We start from the raw sequence: 22,381 nt of genomic DNA, 5'->3' as shown, positions 1-22,381 counted from the left end.
TTCATTGCAATTGTGGAAAAAAGAATTCGGTTCCTTTCTTGAAAGGACAGTAAATCTTATTGGGTTTTTGCGAGGGAGGAGCACATTGTTTTTTGTACAGAAGCCAGGGTCCATCGGTCATGTAACACCTACATCCGGAAAAGGAAACTGCATTGCTGAAGCCATCCGAAATTTGCTTTTAGAAAATGACATCGATACGTCGGGGCTCGTCGTAGTACATTGCGATGGAATATCCATTAATACGGGACGGAATAATGGTGATATAGCCCAATTAAAATACTATCTCAAAAAGTCTCTTTAAAGACTTGTTTGTCTTTTGTACACAAATGAACTTCCCTTGCGGCACATCATTGAAGAAACTGATGGAAAAGTGCTGGACTACTACGTTCACAGAAACAATTGGAATGACGCTACAAAACAGCGAGAACATGCCGATGCAACGGTTTCAGCCTGTGCGAGTGTCTTGAACTGACGACTTAACAGAGGAGGACCTAACCTCCGACCAAAAGTATTTTCTCTGCTTCTTAAAGCTGTTTCAATCGGCGACTGCGACAGTGGACTGGCTGAGAGGCATCCTGGGAAGTTACATCATGCTAGGTAGCTGACAACTGCTAATAGAATACTATGTCTGTACATTACAATGGAGAATCCGTCTGAAACGTTGCAAGCATTCGTCCAGTACCTTATGAATGTGTACGCTCTGGTTTTGCATCAAGAAAAAATACATGGTGCGTTGAAGGTGGGCGACACCTGTGCTTTCTTTTTTCTGCTTTCCGCAGCATGGACGACAAGTACAGAAAAATAATCGATCCTGTGTTGAAGAAAAACGTCTGGTTTGCCCACCCGGAAAACCTTCCTCTGACAATGATTTTTGATAACGACCGAAACGTGAGGCTACTAGGTTGGAGGTGAATTCTAAAAGCACGGAGAATCTTTAAGTTCATCTCCTAATGTTATCCGAGAATTCATAGTTCCGGAAATTGTGGCAGACACAGGCAACTATGTCGATATGATTGATTGGTCTAAGTTTCAATTGTCTGAACCACCATTTATACGACACTTAAGTGTGAAACAAGTACGAGATAACATTAACTCAACATCTTATCCGGGAGAAGATATCACTTGTTTCCCTGGTCATACACAAGCAGTCGAAAGACGTGAAAATTGTGACGGAGACAGCAGCGTCAGTGTGTGGCAAAGAAGAGCGCCATAAATTTGTTTTGGCAACACTTAAATCTTGTGACTACATTCCCGATTTTCCACTAAGGCACAGTACAAAACTACTATATAGAAACATAGCAACTGGTTGAACATTGCATAGTAAACCAATATATGCAACTATGCAAGGGTGGATGGGAGGGCGTAGCTCGACCTTCAGCCACCTTCTAGTGGTGAATTATGGGCTATTCTCGAAAAACACTTATTTTTTTTTTCTTTTTTAAAATAAGAAGAGCCAGACGAAGCATAATAAACTGTACGAGTTGTCAAAATGAATGTGCTTTATTTTCATCGGAACAAGAAACGTAATAATGAAATATATATAAAATATACATTTTGTTTATGTTAAGCAAATTTCGGCAAAACCTTCGAGCTCAGGTATTCCTATAGAGACCCTATAATGCTCATTAATATATTTTGTAGCATTGTTTGTATCGTTTAGAGATAACCAACATGCAAAATGCCATCACCAGACAAAAAATTCTGTTTTTCAAAATTTTCACCAAAAGTTTTTTTTAATTTTTTCAAACTTTAGGTCCAATGCGGCACCTCAAGACTTTGACCGATCGAGTTCAAATTTTGCATACTTCTTAAGCCAATTTCGCCAAAAATTAGCACTAGCCGTAAGCCATTTTCGAAAAAGTGTTTTTTCGAACCACCCTACTGAGCATACCATACCCTTAAGGTGATCCCACAGGTAGAAGTCTAGAGGCAAGAAATCCTGCGAACGTAGTGGCTATTCTTCCTGTCCTGGATGCCCGATGCACCTTCCAGGAAACTGCTGATCCAGGTAGTTGCGCACACCAAACCCATAATGGGGAAGGATTCGATCTTGCAGAATGAACATTGGTATGAGCCGTTGTCTGACAAATCTGACGGCAGTATCTTCTCATCCAGCAGATGGAAATATTGGTCAGCGTGCCGTAGATTAAGAATGGCTCAATGAACCTCATACCAAAAATACCACATCAGAACATAACGTTTTCGCTACCTACCTGATGTATCAATCCCATGCGGGTTGCAGTTACTCTAGTAGCGATAGTTTTGTTGCTTACGTCTCCCTTCATGTAAAATTACTCCTCGCCTGTGAAAACACATTAAAGAGAAATCCGGTTGGATGCCATTTCTTCCTTCGTCAATTCGGCAAACTGCATCCAACATCCTTTGTATATGCTGGTCCATCTGGATTTTGCATGAGTGCCACTTACGAACGGAAAGTATCATCCGTATGAATGTTCGACTCACTCCACATTCCTGAGATAAACGCTTCTGCTACGTTGAAGGCAATAATATATATACGAGGGCTGGAAAGAAAAAAGTGGCAACAGACAAATCATTCACGAACCTTTTATTGGACAATCATGAAACTTCTACAGGCCTTCAATGTAATCCCCTGCAGCATGTTGTACCCGTTGCCAGATGTGGAGAAGTCGCAGGACACCAGCAGTGGTGCCCTCTTTGTTATCTGCAAGAGAGCGCCCTATAGCTCGAAGTATGGCATCTCTGCTACGGAAACGCATCCCTCGCAGTGGTTCTTTCATCAAAGGGAACAGATGAGTCATATGGACTCATGTCCGGTGAATAGGGTGGATGCTCTAGAACCTCCCACCCCCATCGTGCAAACAGGTCCCTCACAACACCTGCGTTGTCATGCAAAACAATGGGTGGATCCCTGATGAAGTTGGGTCGTTTCCTGCGGAGTGCAGGACGAAGATGTTCGATACGGCAATGCGTCATTCCCACATGCTTCACGTAGTCCGGAGTGACATTCCGCGGCGTTTTTACCACGAGCCACTTCGATCTTTATCCATGAACCTTGTTCTAACTTGGAAAACATCACCTTTAGAGCGGTGTGCTTTGCCAACCTGCATTCAACACACTTCACTACGATCACTGCCGCGCCAACACTAACGCCAACACCCGCGTTGTATAGCTCCACCCACCCTCTACAAGTGTTGCCAACTGCAGCTCGCTCAAAATTCCCTGTGCGGGGATGGGACAGTGTTGTCACTTTTTTCTTTCCAGCTCTCGTATATATATATACAGGGGTTGGACAAAAAAAATCTAAGAACACTCCATACCGGACACAAGTTTGGCCCTCCACTGTACAACACGTGTTGCGGTTGCCGATCGTTTTTTGTTTTCAATGTGTCATGTGGACTTTCTTCCGTCAGCAGTAACCAGTTCACCTGTGAGTGTCGTGGTGTGAAAGTGGTGCGGTAAAATGGGCGACCTGACAGACTTCCAGAGAGGAATGATCGTTGGTGCCCGTTCGGATGGAGCTTCAGTGCCAACAGTGGCGAACATTGCGAGGGTATCGAAAGGCACTGTGTCCAATGTCACGAGGGCATACACAATTCATGGGCAAACGACGTCTGTAAAGCACAACAGTGGTCGAAAGACAATCCTTCAGATAGGGACCGGAGGGCATTAAAACGGATTGTAGCAGCTAACAAGAAGACCACTGCAATGAAAATAACGTCTGAACTAATTTCCGGCCTACAAAACCCGGTTTCATCGAAAACAGTGCGACGGGAACTTCATAAAATGAAAATTCATGGCAGGGCCGCTATCGCCAAAACCCTGGTCACAGCAGTAAATGCGGAGAGGCGTATCCAGTGGTGCAAGGACCACAAGCCGTGGACTCATGAGCAGTGGAAACACGTAATGTGGTCCGATGAACCGACCTTCATCTTGTTTCCAACAACCGGTCGTGTTTACGTATGAAGAACACCGTCGCAGGCCTATGATACAGACTGTCTGCCCCCAACTGTAAAGCATAGGGGTGGTTCTGTTACAGTATGGGCAGTGGTATCCTAGATTTCTGCAAGTCCCATAATAGCCCTGCATGGAATGATGAATGCTAAGGCGTATGAGACCATTTTGGGGGACCATGTTCTACCCATGGCCCAAATATTGTTCCCTGATGGTGATGGCATCTACCAAGATTTGGCACCCTGTCACGCTGCAAAAACGGTGAAATCATGGTTTGAGGAGCATGACCAGGAGCTATTACACCTCCACTGGGTCCCACAATCACCAGATCTGAACATCATTGAGCCATTGTGGTCTGAGTTAGAAAGGTGTGTTCGGTCCCATTACCCTCCACCAGCATTCCTTAAGGAACTGGAGCATGTTTTGGAGGAGCAATGGTACAGAATTCCACACACCATGATTCAGGAGCTGTATACGTTCATTCTACGTCGGATCCAAGCTGTTTTGGACGCAAAAGGAGGCCCCACACCATACTAGATATGATTTTCATAGTTTTGCACACGTTTTAGATATTTTGTCCAACCCCTGAATATATATAATGGATTCGAGGATAGCAATAGTAGTTGCCCTACCTGTAGTAGTTTTCGGACAACAACTGCGAGGTTTGTCGGCCACAGATTCCGTCACGTAGAATCTGCTGATGAGGTCGGCTACATCATTCAGGAAAATGGGCTCCCTATCGGGATGTACACATGACTCAGCGGCCACCACACACGACTGTGATTTCCAAGATTATATCTATAATCAAGATTATATCTATAATTTTCTGATCGTTCGCAATACTGTTTAGTTAATAATACTTGCAAAGATAAAACTGACCATCATTATTGAACGGTTAGTGATAGGACTAAACGGTCAGCGCATATAAAACATGTCACATGCCGACTTACCGATTCAAAAAATTAGTTATATTCAAGATGGTGGGATCCAACCTGGTGACCGTAGTCTCTTGTGTTTTTGAGGTTGCTCACCTCCAAACCTCTCAAACCCAACAGCCTTTCCTGTCTCAGGCTCATCGTACATAAAAATCGTTCATTTTGAACCTGTAAACTTGAAGGACCCAAAATTGTGATATTGTACTGTTATGCTGTTACAAAATATAGTTACAAACGTTTTATTAGTAATTATTACATTAGGACATTAAGTTTGCACGAAAACTTCATTTCTGTAACATATTGCTTAATAGTATTGAAATAAGATGCAATGCATTTGATTGGTTATTTCCAGGCGGAAGACTCTATGTGGCACTCCAGATTACCTTCCTCCGGAGATGATACGTGGCCATCCTCATGACGAGAAAGTAGATCATTGGTGTGTAGGTGTGTTGTGTTATGAATTTTTGGTAGGATATGCACCGTTTGAAGCTGAGCAACAGGCGGAAACACGCCGTCGAATTTTGACTCTTGATGTAAAGTATCCCTCTCATGTAACATCTGGAGCAAAGGATCTTATTGGCAAGGTGCGTAAGTAATTTATGGAATGTAAAATTAGTACTTGGAGTTACTTCCGAAAATGCTTTCTAAATGAAAGCTATAATAGTTTCAGTTTAGAACAGTTTCCATTTTATATACAGGGTGTCTCAAAAGTCCCGTGACATAGGGTAACACTATTATCAGAGTTACAACAAAATATAAGAGGAAAAACCATCTCCAAATATAATGTTTTCAATCTAAAGTGAAGGCATTTTTTAAATCGGACGAGCCGTTTGGCCTGTACACTTTTTATGTGCCCAATGTTAAATGAAAATTCAACGTTGCCATTTCATTCACTTACGTTGTGGGTTTAGGTAAATGGCAACGTTGTATTTTCATTTAACATTGAGCGCATAAAGAGCGTACAGCCCAAACGGCTCGTCCGATTTAAAAAATTCCTTCACTTTAGATTGTAAACATCTTATTTGGAGACTGTTCTTCCTCTTACATTTTGTTGTAACTCTGGTAATAAAAGTTATCCTATGCTAGGGGACTTTTGAGACACACTGTATTGCAGGATCTATTTAATCTGAAAATGTGTATTCATACTTGTAGATCCGGTCTTAATTTCGTAGTACACGAGGACAGGCTTCGAATTCTTAGAATTGACAAATGGATGGAGGAAAGAGGAAATTACTGCTCTGTTGAACTGAAGTCGGGTTTGATAGATTGAGTTTTAATGCGGACGTCAGCATCGAGGCTATTTGTCCCCATTACAATCAACACGACTGCTCATAGACACGGACTGCCCTAAATAAAATTTAGAAACGAATATATTAAAATATAAGAAACTGCTCCAAAATAGATATAAAAACTATATATATATATATATATATATATATATATATATATATATATATTATATATATATATATATGGGTCATTCCATATGAAATCACCAAATTGGAAACTAAAATGAGGCTCATATGTTTTAGATTTTATTCAAATTTTGTACATGTGTTGTGGTACTCAAACATAACACACCTGTAAAATGTTACAACTCTACCTCAAAGGGAACTGCTGTAGGAGCAATTCGAAATTTGAGAGTTTTGTGCAAAAACACCTAAGTCCACCTTCGACTTAAAGTAGTGAAACCGCTAGATCTCTATATTGAAGCTATTTGAAAATGTTTTTTACTAAAACAATCTTAGAATTTGTAGCATTTAAAACATTGTAGTAAAGAACTGCCCAAGTGGGATTAAGCATATGAATTTCACCATCAAAGAGAAAAAAAAGAAAAATGTCAAAATTTGGCAACTATTTGTGAAAAAGGCCCACCTAACACCAACCTCAAATTTTCAAAGTAAGTAGTTATGTTGTTCCTCTTTAACATATAAAAGAATTAGGAGGGTGTGTTTTGGTATGTTCAAGAAAAACAAATTATGACACGATGTAAGTTGAGGGCGGATTTAGGCACTTTTTGCACAAAACCCCCAAATTTCCAATGACTGTTTCCAATTTTCCGTGTTAAAAATGTTTATAATTGTCAAGACAGGTGATTGAATAAATGAATTGTGCGAGAAATCTGAAACTTCAAGTATCATTGCTGAAAGGACTCAGATTCTGTCATTAGTTCCAAAATCATGGACGACTATGAAAACTGTTGAAACATTTCAAACAACTGAGTATCTCGTTCGTAAAGCCCAGAAGCCCAGAAGATCAGAAAGAAGCATTGTATTTTAGCCAAACCTGGCTCTAAAAAAAGGATATAGTATTCCTGCAAACGCCTTTAATTTAGTCAAAGAATTTTACAACAGTGATGAAGTGCCCTGTAATGCTGGATTGTCAGTGTCAGTAAGCATATGAATTTCACCGTCAAAGAAAGAAAAAAAAAATGTCAAAATTGTTATTATTCCTGAAGAAGGTCCACCTAACATCAACCTCAAATTTTCAAAATAAGTAGCTCTGGTATTCCTGTTTATCATATAAAAAATAGGATGGTGTTTTTTGATATGTTGAAAGAAAAAACATAATTCAAGTCTCATATTATTTAATTTTCTAGTAATACGACTTGCATGGCTAAGTATGTTCCTCTACAATGGTTGATAATTCTTATGAAATAATAATAATAATAATAAAACAATTGGAAACTCTTCCGTAAATGTAATTTATAAAGTTATTTTAAAACATGGCCTATTACGCAGCCTATATGGTGCCGTTTGATTTAAAAGAAACACCGAACAATAGTGAACTAGTGTTATATAATATACAAATAACATTTACATGTTTGGTTGATTGTAAGCAATTTGAAATATTGAGCCTAAGGTCTCTTATCGCCAATTTTAGAGAAGGTCTTCTCACAAGTAAACCTTACGTTTGGGTGAATCGAGTTGCTGACTGAGACACATATGAGAAAGTAGTACTAAATGTGGTCAGTATTTCAGTGAAGTTGTAAGTGCGGAGCTCCAGGGGTTTAGGAGATACAGCTACCAGAACATCACATGGTAGTACAGAATAGTCTTCATACAGTTGGAGGTAAAAGCTCTGTAAGACCTCTTGTAACGATAAAAGGTGAATAACAAATATATGGGTACATATTAGAACTAGGGGGAAGTCATATAGTAAGGGTATACTTGACGGCGACCATCTTGAAGTCCGCCATTTTGAATTAAGGTTAAGTTTTTAAAATAGGAATAGGGTCATGTGATACATGATTTAAGGCGCAAATTTAATCAGAAGAACAATGGTGACGTTAATTTTGATTTACGCGCAATTGGTAAAAAGTTACAGGGAAATTAAATATTGTTGCAGCATATGTATTAGTCCTTTACCCCACCTTGTAAATTTTGTGTTAATGATAATAATTAAACAAAAAGCAAGTGGATAAATATTAGGTCTATGGTAAGAGTTGCCTTGATGGCGGCCATGTTCAAATCCGTCATTTTGAATCAGACAAAAGTTTTAAACAAAACGCATAATAGTGACACTTTATTAATAGCAAATTTTACCATAAATCCAACGGTATAACCATTTTTGCTTTATCATTAACCAGCACAAAATTAAATGGGAATAGAGTTAATGCAATAGATGACTTTGGGCTAGAAGTTAATCAGAAATACAATGGTGACGTTACAATATTAGTTGTTGTGCAAGTCATTTGTGCAAGTCATGCACTCTTTTCTGAACTACATACTGATTGCACTAATTGAGGACTTTTCTGGAAGAAAGACCCAAGTTCAATTATGACCCAATTCCACTTTGGTCATTTTTCCTTAAATTAGCAACTTGTTTATGCGATAACAAATGCTGGTTAATGATAAAGCAAAAATGGTTATACCGTTGGATTTATGGTAAAATTTGCTATTAATAAAGTGTCACTATTATGCGTTTTGTTTAAAACTTTTGTCTGATTCAAAATGGCGGATTTGAACATTGTCGCCATCAAGGCAACTCTTACCATAGACCTAATATTTATCCACCTGCTTTTTATTTAATTATTATCATTAACACAAAATTTACAAGGTGGGGTAAAGGACTAATACATATGCTGCAACAATACTTAATTTCCCTGTAACTTTTTACCAATTGCGCGTAAATCAAACTTAACGTCACCATTGTTCTTCTGATTAAATTTGCGCCTTAAATCATGTATCACATGACCCTATTCCTATTTTAAAAACTTAACCTTAATTCAAAATGGCGGACTTCAAGATGGCCGCCGTCAAGTATACCCTTACTATATGACCGGGACTAAGGTCATATATTTGTTATTCACCTTTTGTCGTTACAAGAGGTCTTACAGAGCTTTTACCTCCAACTGTATGAAGACTATTCTGTACTTCCATGTGATGTTCTGGTAGCTGTATCCCCCAAACCCCTGGAGCTTCGCACTTACAACTTCACTGAAATACTGACCACATTTAGTACTACTTTCTCATATGTGTCTCAGTCAGCAACTCGATTCACCCAAACGTAAGGTTTACTTGTCAGTAGCTTGAATTTCTTCTTCAGAAATGCTGTAATTTTTGCCAGTACCAGTTGAAATACTGGGTACTCCAATATTAATGATGCAGTTTTCGTATGGAATCCAGCATGTGTCAGGTGTTTTTGGCCAGAAAAACATTTTCGTTGGTCCATGAAGATAAAGGAAATTCACATTAGTCACGGTGTTCCTGTGAATTCTCAACTATTTTTCCAATCCACTATTTCTCTTCAGAAACGCACGCAACAAATTGTTCACATGATAGATTAATGTCTTTCGATTCTGCTCAAGTATTTAGAGTGAATGTTGTCTTTGAAGAAGGTACACGATTGACTTCAAGTTTCAAGCACAGTAGTAATTTCTAACTAAATAAAAAACGAAATGATGTAGCTAGGGCGTATTAATGGGAAAGTTACATTGTTATATTGGATCGGTGCGATTGAAATGTCCGCTTTTTATAACTGGTGAGTAACTACTGCCTCTAACGCAACAACCAGTGAGTGGACGGAAGTCACGTGTACAACTTCACACGGTCTGTGCATATCAGAAGAACAGGCTGGGGTGCCCAGTTGGACAAGAGGCAGTTTGTTGTTGAACAGGGTCGTGTGAAAATGTACCATGGAGAACACAACAGTTGCCAGTAATTTTCCTTTACGAGTTCAAGCTGTCACGTTCTGCACATCTAGTCGCGAAAAACATCGGGAGTGCTAAATGATCTCACCATACGCCATTAATTTCTGAAATTTCATGTTGGTGCAATAAAAAATGAGTTCCCTCCAACCAGCAGCATATTCAAATAAGCTCCTCTGGAACACCGTGGGAGCAGACACTTGGGAAAGCATTCGTGAAATTGCAGATGAGTTACACATATTTCTAATTTCTGGCGTTCGGTGAATACGCACAATTGAAGAAAGAAAGAAAGAAAAAAAAAAAAAAAAAAGGAACCACAGAGTTGATACTGGTGAACAAGAGTTGTCGTCTCGAAGTGTGCATTTCTTTGTGAATAACCGGGAAGGTTTTCTCTATCCCGGCGCTTCCAATGAAGGGACCTGCTACAACTGTAAATTATTTGTACAGAGGATTGGATCGTCATCAACATCCAGGAGGTTGCCAAAACCGTCTCTTCTCCCGCGTGAGTGTTGTTACTGATGTAGGGGGTTATGGTGAAATAATCAATCATATTTCTCCGTGAAGGTGAAACAAATACTGTAGATCATTACAGTACTGAACTGCATGAAACGTACCGTAAACTTGTTCGCAGTTATCCTGCAATGATGAACAGACATGTTACCCTCATATTAAACAATGTACACCCGTATGCAGCACATAAGGGTTGTACAGTTTGAAATCCTGTCCAAGCACCGTATTCTCGTGACGCCTCTCCCAGGGGCTACCGCTTCTGGTATCTCCAACGATCACTTCTTTGAAGGGAAGAACTTCCTGATGACCGGACGGTGCAGCGTGCGGTCCAGACTTTTCATCATGGAATCCAAACGTACAAAAGTGTGTGGTTGTACGCACCTTTGGCGTGGGAGACCCGGGTTCGATTCCCGGCGGGAGCTCATGTTCGGATTCCACGTTAATAAGTAGGTTCACGTCTCAAATAGCCTCGCTGCTGAAAGGGACACTAAACTAAAATTCACTCAACTCAAAAGTGTGTGGTTGCAGCCGAAGACTACTTTGAATGACTATATATATTAGTTTTTCCTTTTTTTCTTTGAAAGTTACACGTCCCTTCGACTTGTCAATCGCACCAAATCAATACATGAAAATTACTTGTAGAGTTTGTCAAGTTGTTAATGATGACGTGCTATTTTTATGCAAGATCATTTTGTTTTAGATTTATGAAGGACTTGTAGGTTGTGTACATATTGTGTAGGACGTAAGCTTAATGTAGTAGTATTTTTAGGTATTCATTCGGATTTCCGCAATTTAATGTTTAATTTTACAGAAGGTATGCCAACCGTTGGATTCACACATAGTAATTGTGTAGTTTGTTCATTACCTAAACAGTTACAGTTCATTTAGGCATTAATTTGTTTTTCGTAGCTAGCACAAGCTTCACAAATTTTTATTATTGATAATAGTTTTAATCACTTATATAGATAGATACAATATAATACAGTTACTGAAGTAGATATATTCCTCTCACGAAATTATTTTTCCGAATTCCTTCCACAGAACTTGCCCCCTAGTCATATTTCATAGTTACCGTATATAACAATGTTGTTACAGAGACAATCTAAATGAAATCGTCCGATGATGGTTGCTGACAAAATTTAGTTTTTTTACCTATGTTTGTACCATGTTCATGAAGTTGAAAACTGGTATTCATTTATTTTTTAGCCGCGCAGGTTTTGTCGTAGCGGACATTTTGTATAGGCGCTTGAGCGTATTTTGAACTTTTCAGAGAATTCCATTAAACGCTTTAACTTTTTAGGTTTTAAAGATAATGAGTTCTAACTAAAACCATATGAAAGACAATGGAATGGACGATGTTCTATTTTCTGTGCACATTGAGAAGCACTTTAGAACGTCGAAACAAAAAGCTTTGAACATTGAAGTTGGAAACCTAGAAATGGCCATTTTGCAATGTACATTTTGAAACGAAATAAATGAGACTCACCTTCAAATTTTTGTCTACATAGAGACTAGATAATAGACAACGATCCAAACAAGTTTCAGATGTGAGAACCATATACTTGATTTTTTGGAAATTTTTAAACATTGCGAATTTTTGAAAATCTTGTATTTTCACCATCAAATATATCAGGAAGGACGTAAGTGAAAAATCTCAAATTTGCACAAAATAGACGATAGTTGTGCAGTAACAAGTGAGTAAAATTGCCTCACTGGGACTTAATATCATGAATCGCCACGAGGCGTGGATATGTATACTTTGTAGCAAAAGACAAAATAACACATTAATGTTAAATGGGTAAAGTGCATAATTTATGAATCATATCTTGTACAAGATACGAAACGCGTCTGTTATTTCTTTTCTGCCTATAGCGCTGCTGTTAAGACATCACCGAGGTAAATAGTTGACTAATTTGTATACAGAGTTTGGCACTGATATTGAAAGTAAGACCTGTAGGTGAGAGTTTCCGGTGAACCTTAGTGATTGACTCCCACACTTTGTCATTCGTAGATAGTCTAAAAGAGATTCTTGGGCCATGTGGATGGAAAAAGTGAACAAAAAGATCGTTATTTTCCTGACTGATGTCTTCAGTTCTCTCAATCCGCCATTTCTCGGCGTAAATACAGGCTACGGTATCATTAGGTGCAAATGACAACATGCTATGTTCTGGAAGTACTGCAGTACTGCAATCAGTAAATTCATCTGATTGTGAGTATTCATAACATCTAATTTGTGTTTCCGTCAGAAGTACAAATCTATGATATGATCTGGTATTGATAATTCATTTACAAGTAGCAAATCTCGAATTTCTTGCTGTTTGACTGCACTTCAGATGAAACCTAGATAAATTGTATGTCTGAGATGCTATCAACATAAAACCTGTACATTTGTTCAGCTGTTTAAAATCGCGAATTTCACATCAGTAAGAACTTATAACTCAGAAACTACTCAAGTCTCAGTGATGCAATTTTACCCATTTGTTACTGCGTAACTATCGTCTATTTTATGCAAATTTGAGATTTTTCACTTGTGTCCTTCCTGAGATATTTGATGGTGAAAATATCGACTTTCGAATATTCGCAATGTTTAAAAATTTCCAAAAAAGTGAACAAAACTGAATCAAACTGATCTGAAACTTGTTTGGAATGTTGTTTACTATCTAGTTTCTATGTAGATAAAAAATTAAAGTTGAGTCTTATTTATTTCGTTTCAAACCGTACATTCCAAAACAGACATTTCTAAGTTTCCAAACTCAATGTTCAGAGTCTTTTCGAAGTTCTAAAGTACGTCTCAATGTGCACAGAACATAGAATGTTGTCCATTCCATTATCTTTCCAGTGGTTTTGGTTTGAACTCATTATCTGTAAAACCTAAAAAGTTACAGCATTTAACAGAATCCTCTGAAAAGTATAAAATACGCACACGAGCCTATACAAAATGGCCACTACAAACAAACCTGCACGGCTAAAAAATAAATAAATAAATTTTGTCAGCAACGTTTGACCTGGAAATTTGTCAATTTCATTTGGATTGCCCCTACATACCTAGATTGATGATGGTTACAGGACTGCATAGAAACGATGCAATTCCGGAAACAATAAATTGCTTAAATAAATCTGTTAATGTTATCCAATAATGCTCTACAGGGTATATTCAAAGATTTGTAGGATGGATTTAATTTTGTCTCTAAGTCAATAATTACCCTTGAACTGGATCCGTCTGTCCATTCGCTCCTTGGTGCGTCGCAGGGATAAGCCTGTCATGGGATTGTTGCCCTCCTGCTGTAGACACCCAAGATGCACCATTAATACATCACGATCCACGTGAATTGCAAACCACTATCTGGCCTCTCACAGCTCCATTGTGCGGCCATGGTCGAAGTAAATTGCATAATGTGCGTTCAGTGACATCATACTTGAATAACAGACTATGATACACACACAATTACGCTCGTTGTGAGTTCTTACGACCTTCAAGCTATTAGCAGCATACTTTCAACAGATACTATGATCAGAATGGCCCTACAGAGACAGTTTCTTTCGAATCTGACGATCTATAATGGGTGTTCTTAAATTCGTTCCCATAATATGTCATACAAAGGTAGCACTGTCCTTTAATGGCCCAGTGGTTAATTCGCGTGTTTTATATGGATGTTATACAGGATTAGATCACCAATGGATGTACTTCCTCGGAATAGTGGTTTTCTGGTACTTTTTACACAGCATCGGTGCTAAAAGTTGATGTTAAATTCAATCAATCAGCATAATGTATACGTCAAGTTATAATAACAGGAAATTAGTACTATATCCAGCAAACAGGAAACTAAAAGTCAAGTAATCTTTATCCAGTGTTTAGTAATGAGAGAAGGCATGACTTGCTCATAATAAGGTTGACATGTCAGTTATTCTAATAGCCATATTCTTTTTCTTTAGATATCAAACACAGTAAGATTTATTTTGGATGGTAATCAGATTTATCCCGAATTGTGAAAGATTACCCCTTTTAGCAGTATCATATATCATTCGTAAAATTGACTGCGAGTGGTATTGCCATTTTCCCATTCTGGGAAAGTTTACATTTTATCTAAGCTCAATTGCAGACAAACTTACGTATACTAATAAATCGACGATTTATTCGAAGAACTTCATCTGCAAAATTCGAATATGTCGTGGATTGCACTGTGTATTGTTGAAGTACTGTCTAGGTTTATTTGTGGGTTCCTCTCACTTTCGATTATAGTCATTTGTTATTCGAGAAACGGTAGTAGCAAAAAGAAATTGCTCTGTAAGCTTCTTACTATTTATGTATAGATTCCTTTGCCTACATTACTGTAGTTTTAGCGCTTCCATACGAGAAATGTCGCTGTTAGACTCGGTGTATTTGTCAGTCGTACGCGTAATGTCTGTATACTCTTGATTTATCTTTGCAATTTTCAGTGTCATGTCAGTGCTCTGAGAGGCTTCACCATGAATTTATTTTGAGAGACTTTCAAGTAGGGGCAATCTTCGAACAAAGCATGTGTTCAATTCTAATTAGTTACCATTGATACAGTAACAGATTTAAATTGTTTTTTTTAAATCTATGATAAACTATATTATTATTATTATTATTATTATTATTATTATTATTATTATTATTATTATTATTATTATTATTATTAAAGTTAATCGGGGCCTTGAGTTTTTGACAATCTACGTACTTAATTTAATTATTTCATATGGTACATGAGACTTCAGACGAAAGCTTGAGTCCATTTAACATTTAATACTCATATTTCAGTTCAAGGGGGTAGGGGGGTTTAAGATTTATGCCAAAAATAGTGCCTCTGAGGAGCCTTCTCAGGTTAAGATGAAACTGTGTATCCTAAATACGTATTCTAAGGGGGGCAAGGGAATTAAAATTTGTCATAAATAAAGGGTCTCAGGAGCCTCTCGTTAGGAAGATTAAATTCAGTGTATAAGCTGAACATTAAAAGTAATCTGACACGTATCCCGGCGCTTTCGAAAATTCTGCTTCTAAGGGGAAAAGGAGGAAATTTATAATTTTTTCTTCCATATTGAAATCGACGTTGTCTGTCTGATTTAATCCCATCTCGCCTAATGACTTACCAGCCACTGATTTTTCAAAGATAAGAATTTCCGCCATTTTAGGCGAGATGGGAATTCCCGTCTTGTCTGTACTCAGGAGGGAATTTTTGTATTATATTAATCACACCAGCACTATAAAACTGAAATCATGAACACATTTGAAAAAATCTTCACTATTTATTAATGTCTATTAGAGATCGTACAGAAGAAAATCAATAACCTAATTTTAATATTGGAGATTTCTTGTCATTACGCTATCAGTATGAAAGATTGATTTCTAAAATATAGATAAAATTATTAGAATTGTTTTCGAGTAAATCGAATCTTAATTTTCACTTAATAGTATATTACTGTTATTGGAGAAAGACCTGAAAGTCGAGAAAGCACTCTTCCACCTCTGTAGTAGGGTTTTTTGGTACTTTGTGAAATTTTCATGTTTGTTTTTGCATTAGTGGTGCGATGCATTGCAGAACCGAACAATAGTTGTTTTCTTATTATTGGAGATTTTCATTGCCTTAGTCTTAAACAATTTCAATGTGTTTCATGAAAGTCGAAGAATTTTTATAAAAATTTCGCGCAACATTGTTTTTAATATGAAAAGGAGGGGAAATAAATTCATTCCTTAATTGACTGTTTTTAGCTTTCGACAGTAGGGATTGTGGGAAAGCGTTACCATATCCACTATCAAAATCGGATATTTTTAATGGAAGCTATTGAGGAATGTATTTCCTTGATTTCGAAGGGCAGGGGTAAATTTACTCTTCCTCTCGGCTCGTTCTAAACCCAAGCGGTGGGCAAGATTAATCGAATATTGTACAGAGTGGCCCATAATTAGTATGATGTTGGATTGACTGTACTTGTAATAGTGGACAAAAAGTTGATATGGAAACACTGTGTAGCATGAGAGTGAAGATATTGGTCAGTGGACTTGAACCGTTAGATGTATGCCAGACAGGATGCGTTATGTGCGTTTGTATTCTGCAACAAACAATTACGCGCCAGCTCGATCTCCTAATTTGCCACCACATGACTTTTTCATATGGAATATTTTAAAGGACAAAGTGTATCAACAATCACATACGCAATTTGGCCGAACTACGGGAGGCTATCACAGAAGAATCCCGCAGGATACCAGTACGGGTGTGTGAACCTGCTTGTGATAATTGCTCTTTGTCTCAAGGCATGTATCGATTTGGATGTTGCATTTGTGGACTATGCCATGGAGAACAGAGATTAAAATTCTTATAAGGAAAGGTGTGTTTATGTTAAAGTTATGTTGCTAGTTTCTTTACTGCAGTCTTTGAAACTACATATACATAATTATGGATCACCCTGTATTTACGAAAGTTATCGTGGAACATTTTTTAATTGGAGGGAGGATAAATCCATTCCTTTATTCTCCACTGATTTTATTTATAAGAATAGTTCCAGATACAGCATGTTGGCCATTTTACACTGAAATATGTAACAACGAAAAACAAAACATCAAGAAGAAAAGTACAACCGTAATGTAAATGAAGAATGAAAGGAAAAGAAAACAACATACACGTGGTGTGATTGGAAAGTTTTAAGACAGTTGACAACACTGCTCAGGAGGAGTAGATATAATCGCCCGTTAACATGGAAGCTGTGGCTTGGTGTGTCCTTGAGACATGTTGAAACATGCACCGAGATATATTTATTCAGTACGGCGTAGCAAGCAGTTGAGTGCAGGCGTGTGTGGCGGATTTTTAAGTGCACAAAATGGATGGAAAATTGGAACAACGCGTTTGTGTGAAATTTTGTTTTAAAACTGGGAAATCTGCTTCGGAGACTTACGAACTCTTAAAAACAGCTTTTGGAGACAAATGTCTGAGCCGGTCAAACGTGTTTATCTGATTTCACAGATTCAAACATGGTCGCGAGTCAGTAGAGGATGACCCCCGGTCTGGCCTGTCTTCAACATCAAAAACTAACGAAAACATTGCGAAACTTGGCGATTTAATGCACTCAAACCGTAGACTTACAATTACGGAGATGGCTGAGGACCTGAATTTAAGTTTCTATGCGGTTCACTCAATTTTAACTGATGATTCGAACATGCGTCGAGTGTCCGCGAAATTCATTTCAAGTGTTGTTACACGAGCAGAAACAACACAAGTGTCCCAAGAACTGTTTAATCGAGCCGAAATGAACTCAGATTTCTTGAATAGAGTAATAACAGGTGATGGATTTATGGATATGATCCAGAAACAAAGGCCCAGTCTTCTCAGTGGAAGAGCCCAGATTCACCAAGACCAAAGAAAGCGCTACAAAGTCGGTCAAATGTAAAGACAATTTTTTTTCTTTTAATTCTAAGGGTATCGTGCATCATGAATTTGCCTCTAGGAGCAGACAGTCAACCAGGAATACTACAAAAGTGTCCTTCAGCGTCTGCGCGAAAATGTGCGGCGGAAAAGGCCTGCCCTCTGGAAAGAAAAGAATTGGATTCTCTACCACGACAATGCACCAGCGCATTGTGCGTTCCGATCCAGGAATTTTTGGCCAAATTCAACATTCCTGTGCTTCCGCAACCCCCGTATTTCCCAGATTTGGCCCCGGCCGACTTCTACCTCTTTCCTAAATTAAAATTGTCAGTGAAACGAAAGAGATTTGACTCAATTGCGGACATCCAAGCAAATGCGGAGAGAGTGCGTCACACCATCACGAAAAATAATTTTCATGAATGCTTCCAGAAGTGGAAACACCATTGGAATCGGTGTGTTCATTCAGCAGGGGACTACTTTGAAGGAGATCCATCACAATAGTCTGTAAGTACTGCCATTTTTAAATTACAAGCCAAGTCTTAAAATTTTCCAATCACACTTCGTACATAGCAATATTTTCAACTTAAATTTGCCAATGCAGATCAGAGAATTCTTTCAAGGGTAAAGATAATTTGCGTTCATGCAATGGGAGTAATTGAGAAGCTTCAGAGGAAATATACACCATATTGCTTCAAAGTCAAATATGTTTTAAGAAAACTATTGTGCGAGACATTGTTGAATGTCGAGTTGGGAGAGGGGTTAATTCACTCTTTCATTCTTTAATAGAGATTTCAAAACGAAAGAGTGAGGGTTATTGAGAAGCTCCAGAGAAACAATATTTTATCAAAATAGAATTATTTTGGTGAAAGTGACAAAGGAACATTATTTTATCATTACTTAAATGAGAAGACTTCGAAATTTGAGGAACTTAATCCCTTGTATCCCCCTATCCTTGACAGACTTCAACCGCAGCCAGTATGCCTTTAATATTTTAAGATTGAACTATACAGCTGAAAGCCCTTCCAAAACATGTCCAACCATAATTAGTCCTTGCAACTCTTAAGTTAAACTCACTTTCTTATCAAACTGAGTTATATTTCTTTAGGCTTTATCAAACTGTTGCATTATTTAGGTTGTGAATGATACATTTACTTGTTTTTGACATGGAGACTACCTTCGTAAGGGTTTACGCTCTTTATTTTGAATATTTACTTACGGTCTGTACGCAGTATTTTAACACAAGCAACTAAAAAATTGCCAGTTTCATAATGCCGATGGTTAATAATCTAGAGCAAATTCGCTCTTTAGTGTAGAAATTCACTACTCATTTTAGGCGAAATGGGATTAGGCAAGATGGGAGAGCACTGCCTGTCTAGTCATCATGATAAAATGGCTGAATCGTTGGAAATGAATTTTTGAACATAACACTTGGCTCAAGTCGGGATTCTTTATCACTTTCATAAATGCGTATCCTAAGGGAGAAACGAGGCGTTCAAAATCTATCCGAAAATAGAATATCTCACTAGCCCCTCATGTTCAGAAGATAAAACTTCGTATACAAATTCTTTATTAGAAGTAAGTGGGCACATGCTTCAGCGTTTTAGAAAATTTCTCTTTTCTTAGGGGAAATGGAATTTTTACGCTTTTCTCAATATATTAAAATATCACGTTCTCTCTCATCACCACAGGGAAACAGCTGACAGTTTGAAATAAATTTTTGAACATAGTTAGCACTTGACTCGACCTAGGTTTTTATCATGTCAGTTTCATTAAAATGTGTATCTTAAGGAGGGAAAAAGAGTTAAACAAGTAAGCCAAAAACAGTATATCACGATCTTATGTTACGGAGATAGACTAGATATATAACTCCTCATTGAAAATAAGTAGACATATGAGCCAAAAACGGTTGAACGGTTTAAAATTATTTTTTAAATATACTACATGAAAATTAAATAATTATGTTTTATGTCCCACGATTATGCCGGCTAGACTAAACGAGACGGTGATGATGAGAAATGAATGAAATTGTGCAATGAATAAAGTGGAAGGAAACGGGAGAACTCCGAGAAAACCCACGCACACGGTGTTTGTCCACCACAAAGCTCACTTGGCGCGAGCTGGAATCGAACAAAGGTCCTCATGCACCAGAAGTGAACGCCGTACCACTGAGCCACCGCGGTCTCTAGTTAGCACATGAGTTGACCTGGGTGTTTATCATTAGTCCTACATGTTAGGACTGCAATAATTTTTGTGGTGGTGGTGGTGCATTACACAATTTAGACGTATGGTTCACTTATGTTAGGCCTAACAAATTATAATTTTTTCATATATATATTTTGGTACTAATTGGCTTTGGTACATATATATATATTTATACCAAAGCCAATTAGTACCAAAATGTAGATACAAATACCCACTTTAATAAATCTATAATTTCAAGTGAAAGATGATATAAACAAAAACATTTATAAAATATAGAACCATGCACAAATGCTTAACACATCTCAGCAAAAACTATATGATCTGAATCTAAATAATCCACATGATATACACTTTTTATCTTCTTTTAAACGTATTTTCACTTTGCCATGTGTGGATACTTATTACCGCACTTATCTCCCAACACTACACTTAGACTGAAGTGTGTTCCTTAAGGGTAGAAGGGGTGTGATCATTTTTTTTTTCCGTAAACAATAACGGCTATACCATTTGAAATGAATTTTTGAATATAGCTAACGATTGAGTAAAGGTGGGTTTTTGTTATTTCGTTTCGATTCAAGTATGCTTCCCACGCAGGTGGGAAAGGGCGTTCAAATATACCTTACAAATATATGTCGTACAGCTAGCTTTCCCGTGCGAAGAACGGGTATTCCAGCTACTTGTTAATAAATAGAAAGAAAGGTAAAAATAGTAAAAAAGAAGGCATTTATGATTAAAACCTCCATAATACTAAAATATCTTAAATGTGCTATAATCCGTGTCATACTGAGTGCAAATAACTTGAAATCAAATATTTATATTCATGAACAATTCACGCTAATAGCAAGTTTATCATGAATAATTTTACGATCTTAAAGCAAAAGATATTGATATCCATTGTGATGAGAGAAGTATTTAAAAAAAGAAACTATTCAAAAAATGTAAATGAAACACTTAGAAAAGGTTATATACTCGTTGTGTAGCACGATGTAAATTTATGCAGTTTACTGAATAGTAAGTCTATACCAGGGGTTCTCAACCTTTTACGCTGGCGTACCACCAAAGGATTAGCGCCAGAAATCGTACGTGCCACTAACAGCAGCTCGCGTACCATAGGTTGAGGAACTCTGGTCTACATTACTTATTTTGCTTTGGTTGTTTACTAAATAAGATACTCAAAAAAAAACTTGAGATTATTAACCTTTACCTGTGAACTATTCTTCCTCTACTTAATATATATCTATATAATTTTCAGTTACTGCGTCTTCGTCCAGAAACAAGACTGCCATGGAATGAAGTGATGAAACATCCATGGATTGAAGCGAATAAGAAAATGCCTGTGGTACCTGATTACGTCGATTCAGATCGTGAAGATATGATATACGACGCAGATTGGTAATGAAAATGGATGGCGAGTAATTTGCACCAATTCGTCTTCCAGTCCCATAGATGGGATTTTTCAGGCGTTAAATAATACTACTTTTGAAAGTAAAATTGTTTAAATTTTTCGAATACCTCATTATTGCATTTTGAGAGGTAAGGTGCCAATTCTAATACTCCATCTTAAATCTAATGTTTTGTAAAACAACAGATGTTCGTACATGTATATTTATTAATGTTTTTACTGAAAGTAGTTTTTATTTCAGTGTGTATGTATATGTACTTGTAAATATTGTAGTCGAGAAACATAAGAATGACAAAATAAAGAAACTTCCTTTTATTAATATAGTGTGCTTTCCATTTTCTTATTAGTCTAGATATGTCCGCTAAACCTTCTTCACATTAAGATGAATCTAAGACTAAGTGTAAAAGTCTTAATATTTATCTAGAAAGTTTGAATTATAGACATGGGATTTTTCTATTTACATTGCTATTAACTAATAAATGTAAATTAATGTATATTTTGTTGCGTTTTTTAAAATAACATCTTTTCACAAAAGATAACCTATTAATACGCATTATTTCATTCACAATATACAGTCGTGCAAAGGAAAAGAAAGTTATCAATCTTTTCGGAAGGTTGTGTCTTTTTGGTTGGTTGGTTGGATTGGAATTTACCATCCCTTTCAGTATTATTGTAAACGCACATACAAAAAAATAATAAAGAAATTAAACTACCAAATAAGATTCACATTTGTTTGCTTTACTTTCGCTTGTGGAAAGTTGTACGTGATATTTCGTAAAGAGAAAAGCATGATCAGGATATTTCATTGGGAAAGCACGGTACACTGTACAATATTTTTTCGTAACTTGACGGAACATTACGTACATTTTACCCGTAT

At 37.4% G+C, this 22,381-nt stretch overlaps 1 protein-coding gene across 1 annotated transcript in view; it reads left to right on the top strand.

The window, feature by feature from the left end:
- Positions 1-21,825, top strand: part of LOC145664366 (aurora kinase C-like) — a gene marked incomplete in the record, with an annotated part of 71,805 nt that extends 49,980 nt beyond the window's left edge. The window contains 2 exon segments of the mRNA XM_081731009.1: positions 5,221-5,452; positions 21,355-21,825. Coding sequence (XP_081587135.1) covers positions 5,221-5,452; positions 21,355-21,498 — 376 coding nt within the window.
- Positions 21,826-22,381: the final 556 nt, after the last annotated feature.

The sequence above is a fragment of the Thermobia domestica genome, chromosome 11, assembly GCF_964235325.1.
Source record: "Thermobia domestica chromosome 11, izTheDome1.hap1.1, whole genome shotgun sequence".
In the NCBI taxonomy this organism is placed as follows: domain Eukaryota; kingdom Metazoa; phylum Arthropoda; class Insecta; order Zygentoma; family Lepismatidae; genus Thermobia; species Thermobia domestica.
The sequence above is the reverse complement of the archived record's forward strand: the minus strand, read 5'-3'. Positions and strand labels throughout refer to the sequence as shown.